At 46.0% G+C, this 15,800-nt stretch overlaps 2 protein-coding genes and 1 long non-coding RNA gene across 3 annotated transcripts in view; 2 read left to right on the forward strand and 1 right to left on the reverse strand.

The window, feature by feature from the left end:
- The first annotated feature begins 351 nt into the window (after nt 1-351).
- Nucleotides 352-4,908, forward strand: LOC128431054 (calsequestrin-2). Its single transcript, XM_053417267.1, has 11 exons — nt 352-594; nt 1,323-1,407; nt 1,576-1,676; nt 2,140-2,248; nt 3,031-3,104; nt 3,569-3,699; nt 3,802-3,847; nt 3,931-3,985; nt 4,373-4,473; nt 4,552-4,626; nt 4,705-4,908. Exons 1-11 carry the CDS (start codon nt 352-354, stop codon nt 4,906-4,908), a joined length of 1,224 nt encoding a protein of 407 aa, XP_053273242.1.
- A 1,815-nt stretch (nt 4,909-6,723) lies between these two features.
- Nucleotides 6,724-15,800, reverse strand: part of LOC128431046 (vang-like protein 1) — a 29,962-nt gene continuing 20,885 nt past the window's right edge. Inside the window, exons 5-9 of the mRNA XM_053417255.1 lie at nt 15,178-15,353; nt 11,738-11,898; nt 9,653-9,800; nt 9,317-9,551; nt 6,724-9,189 (exon numbers count right to left, since the gene is read on the reverse strand). Of these exons, the coding sequence (XP_053273230.1) occupies nt 8,929-9,189; nt 9,317-9,551; nt 9,653-9,800; nt 11,738-11,898; nt 15,178-15,353 (981 nt within the window). The 3' untranslated portion in view covers nt 6,724-8,928. The remainder of the gene's footprint in view (nt 9,190-9,316; nt 9,552-9,652; nt 9,801-11,737; nt 11,899-15,177; nt 15,354-15,800) is intronic.
- Nucleotides 13,012-15,782, forward strand: LOC128431047 (uncharacterized). Its single transcript, XR_008334102.1, has 2 exons — nt 13,012-13,457; nt 15,144-15,782. It is a non-coding gene; the product is annotated as an uncharacterized LOC128431047 (long non-coding RNA).

Raw genomic sequence — 15,800 nt, forward strand, 5'->3', positions numbered from 1 at the left:
GATAGACACTGCTGATGAAAGGACTGATTCCAAAGCTTTTCTCATTTCTGAAAAGAAACGAGCCTCATGAAGAATCGTCCTTTAAATGTTCTCGAGAAAAAGAGGTGATGGAGTCTCCTGAGATTTGTCCAGTGATGGTGTGTGACGGAGAGAGGAGGAGACAGACGGCAGGTGGAGGAGAAATGATGTCAAAGGAGCAAGAGAGAGAGAAACTATGAGAGAGGGTATTTCATGTTTGCTAAAGAGATAGAGGAGATCAAACCTGAGGGAGGATTTCAACTCTGATGATGAGATCTTTTCAAGTTCCACAGCTCCTTTGATTTCTCCATCTTACAAACACCTGGATCAACAATGCTGCACATCTGGCTTCTTCTCCTCTCCGGCCTCTGCCTCCACCAGTTCTTCCTCTGCAGGGCCGAGGAAGGTCTGGAGTTCCCCAACTTCGACGGGAAGGACAGAGTGCTGGACGTGAGCGAGCGCAACTACAAGAAGGCTCTGAAGAGGTTCGACCTGCTGTGTCTGTTCTACCACGAGCCGCTGCCGGCCAACAAGGGGCTGCAGAAGAGGTTCCAGATGACGGAGCTGGTGCTGGAGGTAAGAGGAGAGGATCTGCACTTTACAACGAGTCACCCTTTATATATTATTATTATCATTATTATAAGTAGTAACTAACTTTATATATTACTAGTAAATCATGCTCTGATGTTTTAAAGCTCAATTAATGAAGTAAACAAGTTAAATTCAGTCCAGGATCCAGGTCAACCATCACGTTCCCTTTGTCTCGGATTCTTCCAGCCATCTTTTTCCTACACACATTCCATTCATCCTCCCTCAACTCTTCATCCCTTATCCTAACCCTCATCACTTCATCCTCCATCCCTCCCTCATCCCACCTAACTCAACTCTTCATCCCTTACTCTAACCCTCATCTCTTCATCCTCCCTCCCTCATCCCCTGTCACAACTGCCATGATAAAGGCAACCTTTAATGTCACAGATAGTCTATTACACTCAGATACAACTCTAACTTGTCAAAAGTCATTTTGTTTTCAGCAGACGTCGTGTTTCTCATTGTTCGTTTCACAGAGTCAGTGCTTTACCTTCACACTCTCTGAAACTGCAGCAGTGGTTTATTCCCATTATTCTTGCTCCTCTGTGGTTCACAAGCATCCAGGGATATGGATTCTAGGTCAATCTGTTAATTAGAGCTCGACGTACATGAAGGATGTCAAAGACAAGTTTCTATGGATCAATGTATTAAACAAGATAATTTGTATGTCTCAGTTTGTTTATTGCTCTGACGTTTGTCTGTGGGATGAACAGCTCACAGCTCAGGTCCTGGAGAACAAGGACATCGGTTTTGGGATGGTCGACTCCCAGAGGGACGCCAAGGTCGCCAGAAAACTGGGTATGAGTATAACTCAGTCTTTATTCTACGACAGAGAATTTGAGAATAAAGTCATAAATTACAGACTCCTGGCGTTCCTGTCCCTGCACACTCCTGATACACTGAATGTACTTTCATCATTGTGGCAGTAACATCCCTCTTAAAGACTCAGACGTCTCCTGTCTTCAGGTCTGGAGGAGGTCGGCAGCTTGTACGTTTTCAAGGACGACCGTGTCATTGAGTTTGACGGCGAGCTCTCAGCAGACACACTGGTGGAGTTCCTGTTGGATGTGAGTGGAGAACAGATTCTCTCATGAAGTGAAGGAATCCTCAGGCAGAGCTGCAGCCTCATTAATTCCAGCAGCAAAGACATTCATGTTATTTTACCAAAAAAGATCTGACATTTTCATTACAAGTAAAGAAATGGTTGCCCAGAGGTAGACTGGTAGGATGGAATCTTTGCTGCCCTCTAGTGGATGTGTTGATTAACAACCATGTCAACGTAAAGGACGTATAAAGATCTTTTCATTCGTAAAGGTATAAATTAGACTTTGGCTGTTTCCGTCTGTTTCATTCTGCTAAACCAAGTGAAATCGCTCCTGGTTGGGGCTTCATACTCAACAGGCCACATGGGAGCGGTGTTACCTCCGTCAAGAACACAAATACGTGTATTTCCCAAAATGTGGAACCATTGCTATGAGCCTTACTGTGTTTGTTCTTCATACATCCTACCTGTGTTGTACTGCCCCCCAGGTGCTGGAGGACCCGGTGGAAATGATCAACAATGCCATGGAGCTGCGAGCCTTTGAGAGAATGGAGGAGGACATCCGCCTCATCGGCTACTTTAAGGGAGAAGACTCATGTTAGTTTATCTCCATACTCATGTGGATGTGTCTCGAGCTGTGTCTCAGGAGGCGGCGTTGACCCCGATCATGGAAGTCCTCCGGACCGTCTCATTTAGGGTTTATCGGTCTATATGGGCTGGGTAGACCGCGTCCTCCACAGGATGCAGCTCCTGAATTGAGTAAATTAATTCACTTGTGTTTGCATTTCCACAGATGGAGAACGTGTAATTGATCAGAAATACATCTCGCTCTCCACTAAAGTCGCCTCCATTGCTTCCCTCGGCTCTAATAGGATCTGGAGGCTAATGCCGCTCCATCAGCCTCTAGATGGCCATTAGCGCCATGTATCCTAACCGGGTACTAAAGGGAAACCTGATTCCAGACTCTCGCTCGGCCCCAGGAGAAGCTTTAAATAGCTCCTGCCTAGTGGGTCAAACTGCAATTATAGCTCCTCTCAAAAAAAAGGCAGAAAAAGTGAGAATCTGTGCAGGACGATGTTATCTGGTCCAATATGACAGAGGCATGAAGTTTCATTAGGGAGCCTATCTCTGCCCTGTGATAGGTCGGCCCTTGGCGGTGACCTTGTTGAGCCACGAGCGTGTTACCAGCGTATAAAACTGTGTTGAGGGAGACTTTGTTTCAAGGGTGACGACGGTTCAATCACGACGGGAAATTGAAAGAAAAGAGTTTCACTCCCTGATAAAAGTGGAGATTTGGTGACAACGCGAGCAGAATGTGAATGAACGTCTGTTTCTCTCCACTCTCTGTTTCTCACTGAGTTCCTCTCTCTCCCTCGCAGACTTCAGAGCTTTCCAGGAGGCCTCAGAGCGGTTTCAACCTTACATCAAGTTCTTTGCTACATTTGATAAATCTGTAAGTCTTCATGAACAGAATAAACTCCTTTGATTTGTCTCACGTACACATCGCTTTACAACAGTATTAACATTATGGGGAATATGATGCTTTCTTGCCAAAGGCTCAATGAGAAGATTTACTGCTCTTATATTTGTTCAGGAAATGTGAAGCTGTTAATCCTAGATCCATTATCCATCCATTATCTATACCACTTATCCTCCGAGGGTCAGGGGCTCTAATCCCTGCTGACAGTGGACGAGAGGCGGGATACGACCCCCCCCCCCCCCCCCCCCAGTCACCAGCATGTGGCAGGGTCAACACACAGACACAAGCATTTACACTTACTCAGGAGTGCTCATAGAAAAACCCACAAAAGACACAAGGACAACAACTCCACAATAAAAATCTCTTTAACAACTGTGCCCCCCACCCCCACACCCACCTTTTTATCCACCATCAGCACTCTATTGTTTCTGCTTTAGGTTTCCAAACATCTCTCTCTCAAGATGAACGAGGTGAATTTCTACGAGCCGTTCATGGAGGAGCCGGCCGTCCTGCCGGGCCGACCTCTGACAGAGATGGAGATTGTTGAGTTTGTGAACCAGCACCGAAGGTTGACTTCTAACTGTTTCTATCATTTAAAGGAGATTTTAAATGGCTCTAAAAAGAGGCTCACGCATTGTGGTGTGTATTTATGAGAAGGTGTTGTTCACAGGGCGACACTGAGGAAGCTCCGGGCAGAGAATATGTTTGAGACGTGGGTGAGTCATTGATGATGAATTTGGAGAATATTCTCAGATGTTGTGTTGTGAATCTGATCTTTTACTGTAAACTCTGTTTCTAGGAAGACGACATGGATGGAATACATATCGTTGCATTTGCTGAGGAAGAAGATCCTGGTCTGGAGCTCGAGCTCAGAGCTTTTAGCCTTTTGGTTCCACAGTTAAAGTCTTTTTATTTAGCCTCTGTGTAGCAGTCAGAGGCATTTTGATTCAGGTTTTCTGAATGTATGTACGTTGGTGCTCTCATTTGTTCTTCCTGCTCTTGTGAACCTGATATCTCTGGAGGAAATTTCTCTAAATTTAGTACAAACATCCAGTTCAGGACTAAAGATGAATTGATTGGACTCTGGTGGTTGAAGGTCTTGAGAACATGCTGTCCTAAGAACAGGAAATCTTTTCAGTACAAATGTTGACTTAGACTCACGGATTAACTGTTGACATCTGGGTGGTCAAAGGTTAAAGGTCAAGGTCACGACTCAGGCTCCTCTGCTCTGTTATTCCTAGATGGTTATGAGTTCCTAGAGATCCTGAAAGACGTAGCCAGAGACAACACCAACAACCCAGAACTCAGCATCGTGTGGATCGACCCTGACGACTTTCCTCTGGTTCTGCCTCATCTTCAGATCACATTTCTAAAGATACATCTGTACTCTGTGTGAACCTGGTTTGTCTTTTGCCTCCAGCTGACCACCTACTGGGAGAAAACCTTCAAGTTGGACCTGTTTCGTCCTCAAATCGGTGTTGTCAACGTAACAGATGTAAGTTAAGAGTAAGAATCTCACTGCAACAAAGAGAAGGCTTTTTATCATCTGCGTTGACCCTCCTGTGTGTTCCAGGCGGACAGCGTGTGGCTGGACATGTCCAACGATGAGGACTTGCCCACAGCGGAGGAGCTGGAGGACTGGATAGAGGACGTGCTGTCAGGGAGGGTGAACACTGAGGACGATGACGAGTCTGCCGATGACCAGGAAGACTCTGACAGCTACGTCGAGGAGGACGACTACGAGAGTCAGGACCAAGAAGATGACGATGAAGATTAAACTGAAAGTCCTCACATTAGAAACTGATTGTTGATAGTACATGAATTAGTTAGGCTGTTAAAACAGAACCGATGAAATGTCATAAGTGTTGTGATTAACTATGAAACATATGAAACTTTAACAGTCAGAACATAAAACTGCATTGAAGGAAAGTATTTAAAGTACTTTTTGTGATTGCAGCCTTGGTGCAAATGTTCACAGTGTTAATAATAGTAAATCTTTTACTGTGATTTACATTTGATGTGAGTGAGAATCTATTTGTATAAAAGCTACATACAATTAATATAATGTGCTTATGTGCTATAAGGGCTGTCTGCTCTAAGGTGGGTTCTCCAGGGTTCATGTGGTAAAAGCAAATATGATCAATAACTAAGACCATTAAGAGCTTTATAAAGCAGTAAGAGTCTAAATAAATATTCTGTGAACACACACTTCACTTCTCTCCCTCATTACCAAGCTGCACACTCTGCTCAAGACGGCTGATAAGCAGATTTTCTCCCCCTTGGATTGATCACCTTGAATTATTCAGACACCAGTGAATAATTCAGCGCTGTTTTGCCCCCTGATGGGAGCAGGGACGTGGACATCGAGGCTGGGGGATCACAGGGTGTCCACCGGGGGTCCTACATGCTGCTGAACCACAGGGCCATGCAACAGGATGGGACACAGTGTTTACACATAATCCACAGACAGATCAGTGGGTGTAGATCTGTGCATTTAGATGGGACTTGAGGCCAGAGGACATGTCACACTGTCATGAGGAAGAAGAAGCAGACGTGTGAGCATCAAGTGTGAGGGTGTCTTACATGTGCACTGCATTTACAGAGGGCATTAACACTGATCCCTCTCTCACACACTCGACAGGTTCAATGTAAAACAGCAAAGCACCAGGACAAGAGAAGGTGTCAGGTGTGACACAACTAAACCCACAAGAAGCTGCAGCCATTTCTGTTCATGCCTTGATCTGCACATAACCAACTCATTACCCAAGAGATAGAGAGGGAGGAATGAAGGGAAGGAAAAACATTCCATTTAGATGCAAATGCTCCTCATTTCCCTCTCCATCCATCTCCCTCCTCCTCGCCTCGGCCCAGAATGCATCAGGTGGGCACAGGAGGGGGAATAAACCGAGGACAGATGAGCTCCGACAGCCGGCCTCGCCGCCTCCGGGCTCACGCAGGGATGAGCTTGTTCGTTTTCGGCGCAGGACACTGACACTGACTTTCATTTATCCACGAGGCCTGGCCGCGCAGCTCCGACAGCCAATTACCACCTGAGCTGGATGACAACAAAACGCCACCAAACAGGGGCCCAGAGAGGAGAAGGTGAAGCTCTGCTCTGGCGTGTCAGACGGCGGGAGCAGACACTTAATGGGCAGAGACAGAGGTGAGCGTTAGCAGCCTCGAGCTGGGGGGGGAGACGAGTGCATACAGAGATGCTGAGGATACGACCAGAGGAGAGAGAACTGTACAAGTGAAACTGAGCCATTAAAAGAGAATTTGAAATACACACATTTTAAAACAACCATTGGTACTGTAGAGTTTCTCACTTCGGCTTTGCAGTTTATCGTTTTCTGTGCAAGCTGAAAAGTTTGTTATCTCATGATGTAAATGTCAGCTTTCTGGGATAATGGCATAAATTATAGAGCAAGTTAATGTTTAATTATGTATTAAGATATGTGAACTACAGATTAACAGTTTTGGGTTGAGTTAACTTCCACTATCTAACCATGTCTTCCGTGTAATACAACTTTCTCTCAATCGGACGTATTTGCAGCACAATACAACGACATACTGCAGTTTTACAAATGTTCATAAAAATGTTTATTTTCTTAACAAATGCTGAGAGTGTGAAACATGTCTTACATTGTAACGTCACATGATTATCATCAAGCTGTCCGACGTAAACGTGACACGGGCCTGTAACATGGCATCGGCGTGACAGATGGTGGGGATGAGGAGGACAGGGGTGGTGGGGGGTGGGGGTCTCGTCATATGGAACACACACACACATATACATACATACATACATACAAACGTGCATGTTTACATAAATAGATACAGTGTAAAAACAGGAGGTTTCGTACAAAGTTTACGTGTCAGTAGGTTCAAAATACGACCAGTAGCGGCTGCAGGTCAAAGAGATTGAAGAGGAAACAGCAGAAAGTGCTTTGTCCAGTTGTTTCCAGATGTTTGAACAGCTGCAGGGAGCAGGGAAACTGGGTTTCTGTGTGAATCTTCACCTTAAAGCTTCCCTCAGGCAGATCAACTGACAGTACTCTGTTTACCAGCCAGGGGGCAGTAGGGCACAGCCAGACAGCATTAGCCTGTTTATCAGAGGGATTCTCTTCTGCTGAATTTACAGATCGACTCATTCTATTGGGTCAAACTATTAGGATGATAAAGTGTCTTTTAAGTGCCATTAGCTTCATTTCTCTGTGTTCTGGCGAAAGGAATAATAAGAGAGGAAATCCCTCCTGAATGGAGAGATTCCCTGTGAGCGTGTTTGTTGTGGGAGACAGGCGGAGAGGAAAACCAGCCGGTCCAGTTACGAGGCAGGTTCCACCCTGTTTCCACCCAGCTCCGACTGTTCAGCCATTACCATCTCTTATATATTTTACAGGTTTGACCCCAAACATTAAAATCCTACTTTAAATACAGTAAAGTCTCTTTTTTCAGTGGGAGAGAGAAACCGGTCTTTAGTTTCCTTTCTCTTGATAAATCCAGTATAAACTCAACTCGGAGGATCTGTCATCTCTCTGGCTCTCGTCCTGTACTTCCTGTTTCTCTGTGAAATAAAAGGTATAAATATCTTGCAGAACCTCTTTTATAAGCGGGCTTTTAATGTGAAAATCATCAGGAAGTCTTTCATTACTGAGAGCAGAATGATGGAGAGAACACGATTCTATTGTTATTGTGGAAACACATTAAAGTGAATCCTCTAGACTGGACAGTATTAAAATAACAGACTCTGGTTTGGAGTCGTCAGTAGTTTTTGACATTGTTATGTCGCTCTTCCTCCTCCTGCTCCCCCCCCCCAGTCGGGTGGGTGTGCTGGACGTGAAGGCCCTGGGCAGGTCACTGAACCGTGGAGGCAGGGCAAACGTTTGTGGCCACGTCTCCATCCAAGTGTGTCTCTTCTGGTTCATTTTGCGTTCACCCAGGTGTTTGAACTCAGAGTGTTGTTTCCCCACTGGAGTGGAAATATTTCCGTTGCACCTGGAGAGGAATCGTGCAACAAAACAAACCAAATCATCCAAATGAAAGAATGAAAGTGTTCTACATGTCGAAGGCTGACATCTCAAATGTGGCATGAAAGCCGATCCAGAGCAGTGAAGACGTCCTGAAGGAGTCACGAGAAAAGGAAAACAGTCCAACGTCCTTTCAGAGCAGGATGAGACGAACTTTAAATAAAAAGCCTTTACTTCTCATTCTCAAACACACATCAATGTGCATCTAATGCAAACTCTGATTGAAATTTAGTTTCTTTCTCCTTTTCTGTGGTTTTCAAGAGGAAGAAATCCATTTAAAGCATCCAGATACTTTCAAACGTTGTAGACGAGATGGCAGAGGAGGGGAGATATTTGTCGTGCGCTTCAATAATCCAAGTCTTTTTCATCCAGTTCTTTGAGATTTTTGAGTCTGACCCCTGGATATAAAGTGACAGAGGCAAAAAAACAAGTCTCTGTGGGGACGTCAGAATCCTCCAATGTTCCCATCTCGTTTGACTCCAGCATCTCAAACACAAAAGGAATGAGTGATTGTGACACACACACACACATACATAAAATACGTGCACACAAGTCCACGCATCCAGAGTCCTGTGAACACAATCCTGTGCTGATTCTTCTTCTCATCCCAATCAAACATAAAAAGATCAATATATTCAAACATGTGTGTGATATATAGATTCATATATAATATATAAAAATTCCAAAAAAGTAAAAATAAAAACTGCAAACCCAAAATGAAAACATTTAGGAGCAATACAAAAAAAAAGGTGAGGAGTTACAGAGTGGTCCTACACGGAGGTTTCAGACTGGAGCCGCAGCACAAACTTATGAGACTTGGGGTCGATGAATTCCTCCGACATCTGGATGTAGGGGATCCTCCTGCACGTCACCACCAGGCTGAAGTCCACACACTTCAGCAGGAAGATGGTGCCGTCGTTCAGGCCGCTGGTGACCGACACCTCGCTGACCAGCGTCCACTGGCGCGCCCTCCAGTGGTCGCGGCTGTACTGCAGGGTCGGACCCGGGTTCAGGTAGCTCTCCAGAAAGGCCTGAGAGGGAGGAAAGTAGAGAAACACACCGGTGTCACATCTAAGAACAAGACCACATATAGAGCACTAGTTTCCTGGTTAGGACAATTGGACATTTCAAATCCTGTGAGCGTGGGGGGGTCCTGACCTTGGGCGTCATGTTGTTGGTGATGCAGAAGGCCAGGTGCTGCTGGATGCTCTCCATGCTGTGGCAGTGCTGCTGCCTGGTGGTCCGCAGGTACTTCTGCAGGGCCCGAGCCATGGAGGGGAAGATGGCTTGCGCCGCCTCCCGCGGGTCCATCACGTCCCCGGGAGCCTTCTTCTGCTCATCCTCCTGCATGCGCTTGATATGTGTGAACGCCTCCTCTACTGCCACCACCAGTCTGGGAGGAGACGAAGCTTAGGTTAGGAATTGAACTTGAAACATGATGCTTCCTCTGCCCTGGGCTAGAACCTCTGTCCCCTTTTCCACAGTGTCACTCACCGGGCTTTGCGCTTGCGGACGCGCCTCTCGTGCTCCGCGTCCTCGTAGTACAGCTCGTTGTGGCTGGAGTCTCTGCGCCGGGCAGCGGCCGCGATCATCGCTCGGGACTGGGAGTGGACGAGACCCGCTGCTGCGTTGTTCCCCGGGCCTGTCGGGGGAAAAAGACACCGTTAGAGGCTGGAAAGAAGTGAAGACGACAGGAAGTGCAATGTGAGGGAACAAGCTACATTCAGAGCAGTAAATCCTAATATCACAAACCCAGCCGCTGACAGGAAAAGCCACACAAAGCTGTAATTTGTAAATTGACCCGAGCTCGAAACCACTGATATTCAAACACTGCCATTACTCTGCCGCTCAGGAGGAGCCGGCCCTCGTTTTAAATAAGCATCAACTTCAGAAGTTTGTTTTTTTGGAATAAGGACGAGGTGGGGGAGGTGCTGATGAACTCTGTCTGATGTTGATGCAGGTTAAGAGACGGCTGAGCAGCTGAATTATTAATGTGGGGGTAGCGATCGTTCATAAACAGAATAATTCATGAACGGAGAGGGGGGAGTTTTCAGTCGTCCCTGTTCTCATTGTTCCTGCAGCTGGATGAGAGTTATGGCTGATAAATGTAACGGTGAGAGGCCATAAAGGTAAACTTTGAATTGATCAAATATGCTTTTATTTTAACCTCCCACTCATTGGAAGGATTTATAAATAAATACTCGGAAAGTTCATCTTAAAATGAGTTAAAACCATTTGGATTCAGTGTTATGGAGACTTCACCACTCTTCAATTAAGGAAAGGCTTTAGTCTGTCCTCGGGTCTGAGTTGTGCGGCTTGAGAACAACAAGTAGGAGCGGGAAGTAACAGAGAAGCGAGAGAATGAGATTGAGAGAACGAGATGGAGAGAATGAGATTGAGAGAAAGAGATGAAGAGGTCCCTGCAGAAGGATGAAAATGAAGGAGGAACTGACACGAGAGGAATAGACGAGACGGGCGGAGTAATATCTATTGATTCATCAGCCTTCTCCACCAGCGTCTCCCACTCATATTTGAGAGGAGGTTGAAGAAAGGAGGGAGACAAATGGCAGCAGAAAAAAGGACGAGCGAGTCAAGTTAGTGCACTTAACCGAAGCTTGAGTACACTTAAGGGAGAGCAATCATTTCCTGGAGGGGTTGTGTTACACTCTGCCAGCTGTTGCAAGGAAGACTTTGAACTTTTGAGTCCACCTGTGGCATGCAGAGGAAGAGGAGGGTGGGGAGTGGGGGGGGGGCGAGTGGATTCACGGTGTGTTATTAGTGAGCGTTTCCCTCGGTGACATCATATCTGTGCAGACAGGCCTCTCATTGTGCGTCTAGGTGAACAGCAGCAGGCTGGGAGGATGCGTCACTTACTGTCCAACAGGTAACGTTTCAGTTTAGCCCGGAATAAATCTTTCAGGGTTAGCGTCAGTGTGAAGAGACACATGAGGACAAAGTCAGCGTTTGTAGCTTGAATCTCTTTCACACCTGCTGCTCACGTACCAGAGGGTGAACGGGTGAGCCACATCTCAAATGACACATCTCTCCATTTACTACAAATCACCTCTGCTTCAGTTTACTGTTGACAGTTATCTAATCATGTTGCAGATTGGTTTCCTTCCATCCAGGCAGACACATGTTTCAACACATTCCAGTAAAGAAATGAAATCGACTTGCAGAGAGTTTAACAGACGGGGGAGCTATCTCACAAATGTCTTTTTATTCTTGTGTGATAATGTAAAGACGGAGATTTTGAGATTAAATCATCATTTTCATGTTCAAAGAGGTTTTGTAGTTTCTCAAGAAACAACGACAAGAATTTAGATCGAGAACAATTGGAAGTTGTTTCTGTGTTTTTTTCTAAAATATATATTATTTCTTTATTCGTGCAATAATATGACTTGTTTTCATTAAATCACATCTTTCTTCTTGTAATCTTTCAACTTTCCTCTACAACCAAACGATCCACAGTTTAACAAGTAATTAATACAGTTATATTCTGTCCAAAACGACAAGCAACACACAAAGACACACAAAGCACAGACACACAACGTGGAGTTCAAAGAGCGTCCCACTCACCCTCAGCCGGGGCTGCTGGGAACTCACCATCCACGTTGTAGACCTTGAGGCCGGCCAGGTGCTTGGCGGCGCGGGACTTGGAGGCGGAGAGCAGCGCCGGGTTGTGGACCGAGAAGTCGCAGTAGTAGTTCTCCAAGATGGCCAGAGCTGCCCGCTGGACGCTGGAGAGCAGAGGAGACAACTTCCTTTGTTTCCATTTCATCTGCTTAGATTCAGTTTTCTATTGACACTTCATTTTATTCCATTTACAACACACTATACACTTTTAGTTTAGACTTTTATTGTTCCATTCCACTGTGTACTGTTCCGTCCTGTAGTCTTGGAGCAAGCTGGCACAGGAATTTCCTTTGGGATTAAGTCTTATCTTTAAACGTATTGTGTTGGTTTTACAAGCTGCAGCTCCCCCCCCCCGGTGTCAGCTGGGATTCACTCCACCTCCCCGGTGACCTTACCAGGGATTAACAGCACAGCTAATGGATGAAGGACCTGCAACTCTAACGTTTTGATTCATTACCTCCACAGAGGAGATTATGTTTTCATCAGCGTGTGTTTGTCTGTTAGTTAGCAGCATTACACAAGAACCACTGGACGGATTATCAAGCTGGTTCGGATCCAGATCAGGGGGCGGATCCAGGAATTGAGAGAGAGATGTTTTAATTCAATTTCACAGGAAATAATTCATGGATATGAAGTGATATCTGAAGAAGCGTTAGTTAGAGATCTTTAATGCTACGTTAGGAATAAATACAGTTTTAATGCCTGGGTGGTTAATATCTGTAAGTGGTGATATTTATGACCCAGTATTTACAGTCACATTTGTTCTGGGAGCAATGGGAGGTCAGGAACTATCGTTTCTCTTTAGAGGAACACGAAGCGCATGCAGCAGGTCAGGATGTTTGTTGGAGTTTATTGACCTGGCTTTAAGAACGACACGGTGAGGAATCACAAGTTGATGGACGTTGCCACACACAGACTGGTCAGTTAACAGCTGTCAGTGTCTGCTGAGCTGCTGTCAGCCATCTTCATTTGAACATTTTTAACATTCAGCAGCAGCCACTGTGACAGCGACCATCTTATTTAACTCAAGAAACGAAGACATTAAGCATTCAACTCTACAACAGACAGGACCATTGTTCAGGGGCCACATGCGTAAGAGTTGAGTTCCTGCTGCCCCCCCCCCCCCCCAACTCTGATCAATTATTAAGCAGAGCAAACATGACACAGAACCATTAACAAATCTGTGTTGGTTGTGTAAACATGGGGTGGGACACGATATCGAGAAGGCAACATGTCGCTGTCCTGACTCCTGAGATACGATTCTCGATGTGCTGGTGGTTTTAACGTCATCGTGGGCCTTGAGATTCACAACTCTAATGTTCACCCAGTTAAAAAGACCAGTTACTGTCTAGAGCAGAGTAACAGACCACTGCCGGCTCTGAGGCTGCTGCTCGGGACTGACCAGTCCTGGAATGTAAACTGGGAAGTTCCCAGCAGTGAATGTGTTTAGCCCCCAGCCAGCCCTCGGCAACAGCTCTCCTAAGCAAAGAGGAATGTGTTTGTTTTCAACTTGTCGGCTCTGATGAGGGGACAAAGAAAGGATTCCACTGCCTCTCAGATCAGCATCAAACGCCCTGCAGACAGAGACAAGCCCTCAGGACCCCGGTGCCCGACCAGGGTCTCGTTATGATGAAGACGAGGATGAAGCCCAGTGAGCAGGAATGTGAGTGGCGGCTTGTTCATGGAGGAGATACATGAGACATTGGCTGAGAAAACAAAACACCCACTGGTGTCTGGGTTTCTCTGCATGATACATTCATTCATGTCCATGATTGTGGCGACATGTGCGTCCATCATTTGCATGTATATTGTGCAATTACCCATGCACACACACGCGCGTCTGTGCGTGTCCAAGCGGGGGAGTCAGGCTGACCAGATGCTCGACCGCGGTCTGCAGGGAGCGCTAATTAGCCGAGTGTTTACAGTCACAGACGGACAACAGAGCGAGGCCTGCTGCCGGCCAAGCAGGGATGAATGGCAGCGCTCACAAAGGACCACACGCCCAAGGCAGCCAGCGAACACACCAACCAGAGCGTTACACACACGTTCACTTCCCTGCCCGCTTTCTACTGATGCAAAATCAATAATTAAATCAATGCCTTTTCAGCACTTTGATCGTTTTTACACATTATTTGGAACAATTCATCGAATCAATGAGTCTCTGCCAACAGGAAACAATGCAAGGCTTGATTATCCTGGACTGAGTTAACTGCATGAGGGAGGTACATTTTATGAGGTGGTGCATTCTGCATTAAAAAAAATGGAGAGCGACACACAATCTATTGCTCAGACTATTTTGAAGTGGAGGACGTTAGCCCTCCAGAAGCCCCTGAAGTGGGGATTAGGGTGGTGGAGCACTGTGGTGGTCCTGGAGCTGGAGCTCCTGTGGCCGGAGCAGCAGAGAGGGTGGAGGCCTGAGTGCTGATGATATGTCAATTAATCCTCAAAAAAGGGAAGAGTAGAACTCAGAACCAAGCAGCCGCTGAGGCACTTTGGACGTGAATCCATCCAAAACAAGAGTAAATATCTGTGTTCATTGGTTTTCAGCTGAGAGAAGAGGTTTAGTTTCTCTCTAAATACTGACAGGACACTTACAAACCTTACAAAATCATCACTACCCTAAAGAAGTAGGATAATGTTTCATCCACCCTGTCATAGAGCTGTCATCTATAAATCCATCAGGTTTTATAAGTTATTTATAAGCAGGGGGCATGTGAGGCTGGCGGCTGTGTATTGATCCCGGGCAGCAGCAGGAGAGCTGTTGTGTTTGGCTAAAAATGGGATCTTCCTGTTTTCCCTCAGAGACGGTGAGGTCGTTAAAAACCTGGCTGGTCTCGTCTGAGCTTTTCTTTTCTCACACGCACAATCTCTTTCTTTCATTCCCACGTACATCTTAGGATTCTTCAACAGACTATCCCCCCCATTAACTATTAATCCCTCCTTCTCCATTCTCTCTTTGGCTGGCTCCCGTACTCTCCCCCGTGCTCCGGTCTCCTGGGTCTCTCCTCTGTTCTCCGCCCTCTGTCTGCAGCTCTGAAGTCTTCCTCGCCTTTTTTCTGTTGTTCTGGCACGGTTTCCTCTCCCTATCAGCCTTTTTGTCTGCTGCATTTTCCTCCATCTCTGGTTTTAACATTTCATCTCTGTTTCAGCTTCATCAACATTCCTTTCCTTCGGGCACATCTTTGTTGACTTTCGAGAGCCTTTCCTGGACGATTTCCTTCCTCTAGTCTCCCAGTATGAAACCAGTCATTTTTCTCGTACTTTCTCTTCTCTAACTTAAGCTGTCCCACTTTCCATCTGTCAACGCAGCTCCCTCTAACTCTACTTCTTCTGTCCTCCATCTCTACAGGCACAGAGGTCAGGCACCACTTGTTGCTCCTCACCTGAGCTGTCCCAGGTTGTATTGCCTCGTCTCTCCGTCCGTGTTGCGGGTGACGCACACAGAGAAGCAGGGCTGGAGCTGCCGGAGCTCCAGCAGGACGATGGCCAGGTAGTGGATGAAGAGCAGAGCGTCCACCAGCGACACGGCGTACTGCACGATTCCCTGGTAGTTCTCGTCCTGCAGGGGCAGCGAGGAAGTGGGGGGGCATAGAAAGTCAAGATTCAGAAAAATGCTCTTTGTACCAAATGCAAATCCAGTTAATACGTGCAAGGATATTTCAAAACTTAAAATAAGGCATAAAATACTCCTGGGGCGTAAAAAAAAGAGAACATGAACATGTAAGACAAGATGTAGAGCATATGAATATTTAGAGATCTTTCAAAGGATGGCAGGCTTTCTAGACCCCCCCACCATTACTGTGTGTGTGTGTGTGTGTGTGTGTGTGTGTGTATGAATTCTGAATGAGCGATCAACAGGGATTTTAAACTATGACTCACAGTAAACAAACGGCCCTGGAGAAGCCAAATATCTGTGTTTTGGTTGTTTGATTTTGTTGAGCTTTTAAAGGCATTAAAAATAAATGTGTATGAAACGTCTCCCACTGCACGCATGTCTATAGAGTCC

Source organism: Pleuronectes platessa, chromosome 24 (genome assembly GCF_947347685.1).
Source record: "Pleuronectes platessa chromosome 24, fPlePla1.1, whole genome shotgun sequence".
NCBI lineage: Eukaryota > Metazoa > Chordata > Actinopteri > Pleuronectiformes > Pleuronectidae > Pleuronectes > Pleuronectes platessa.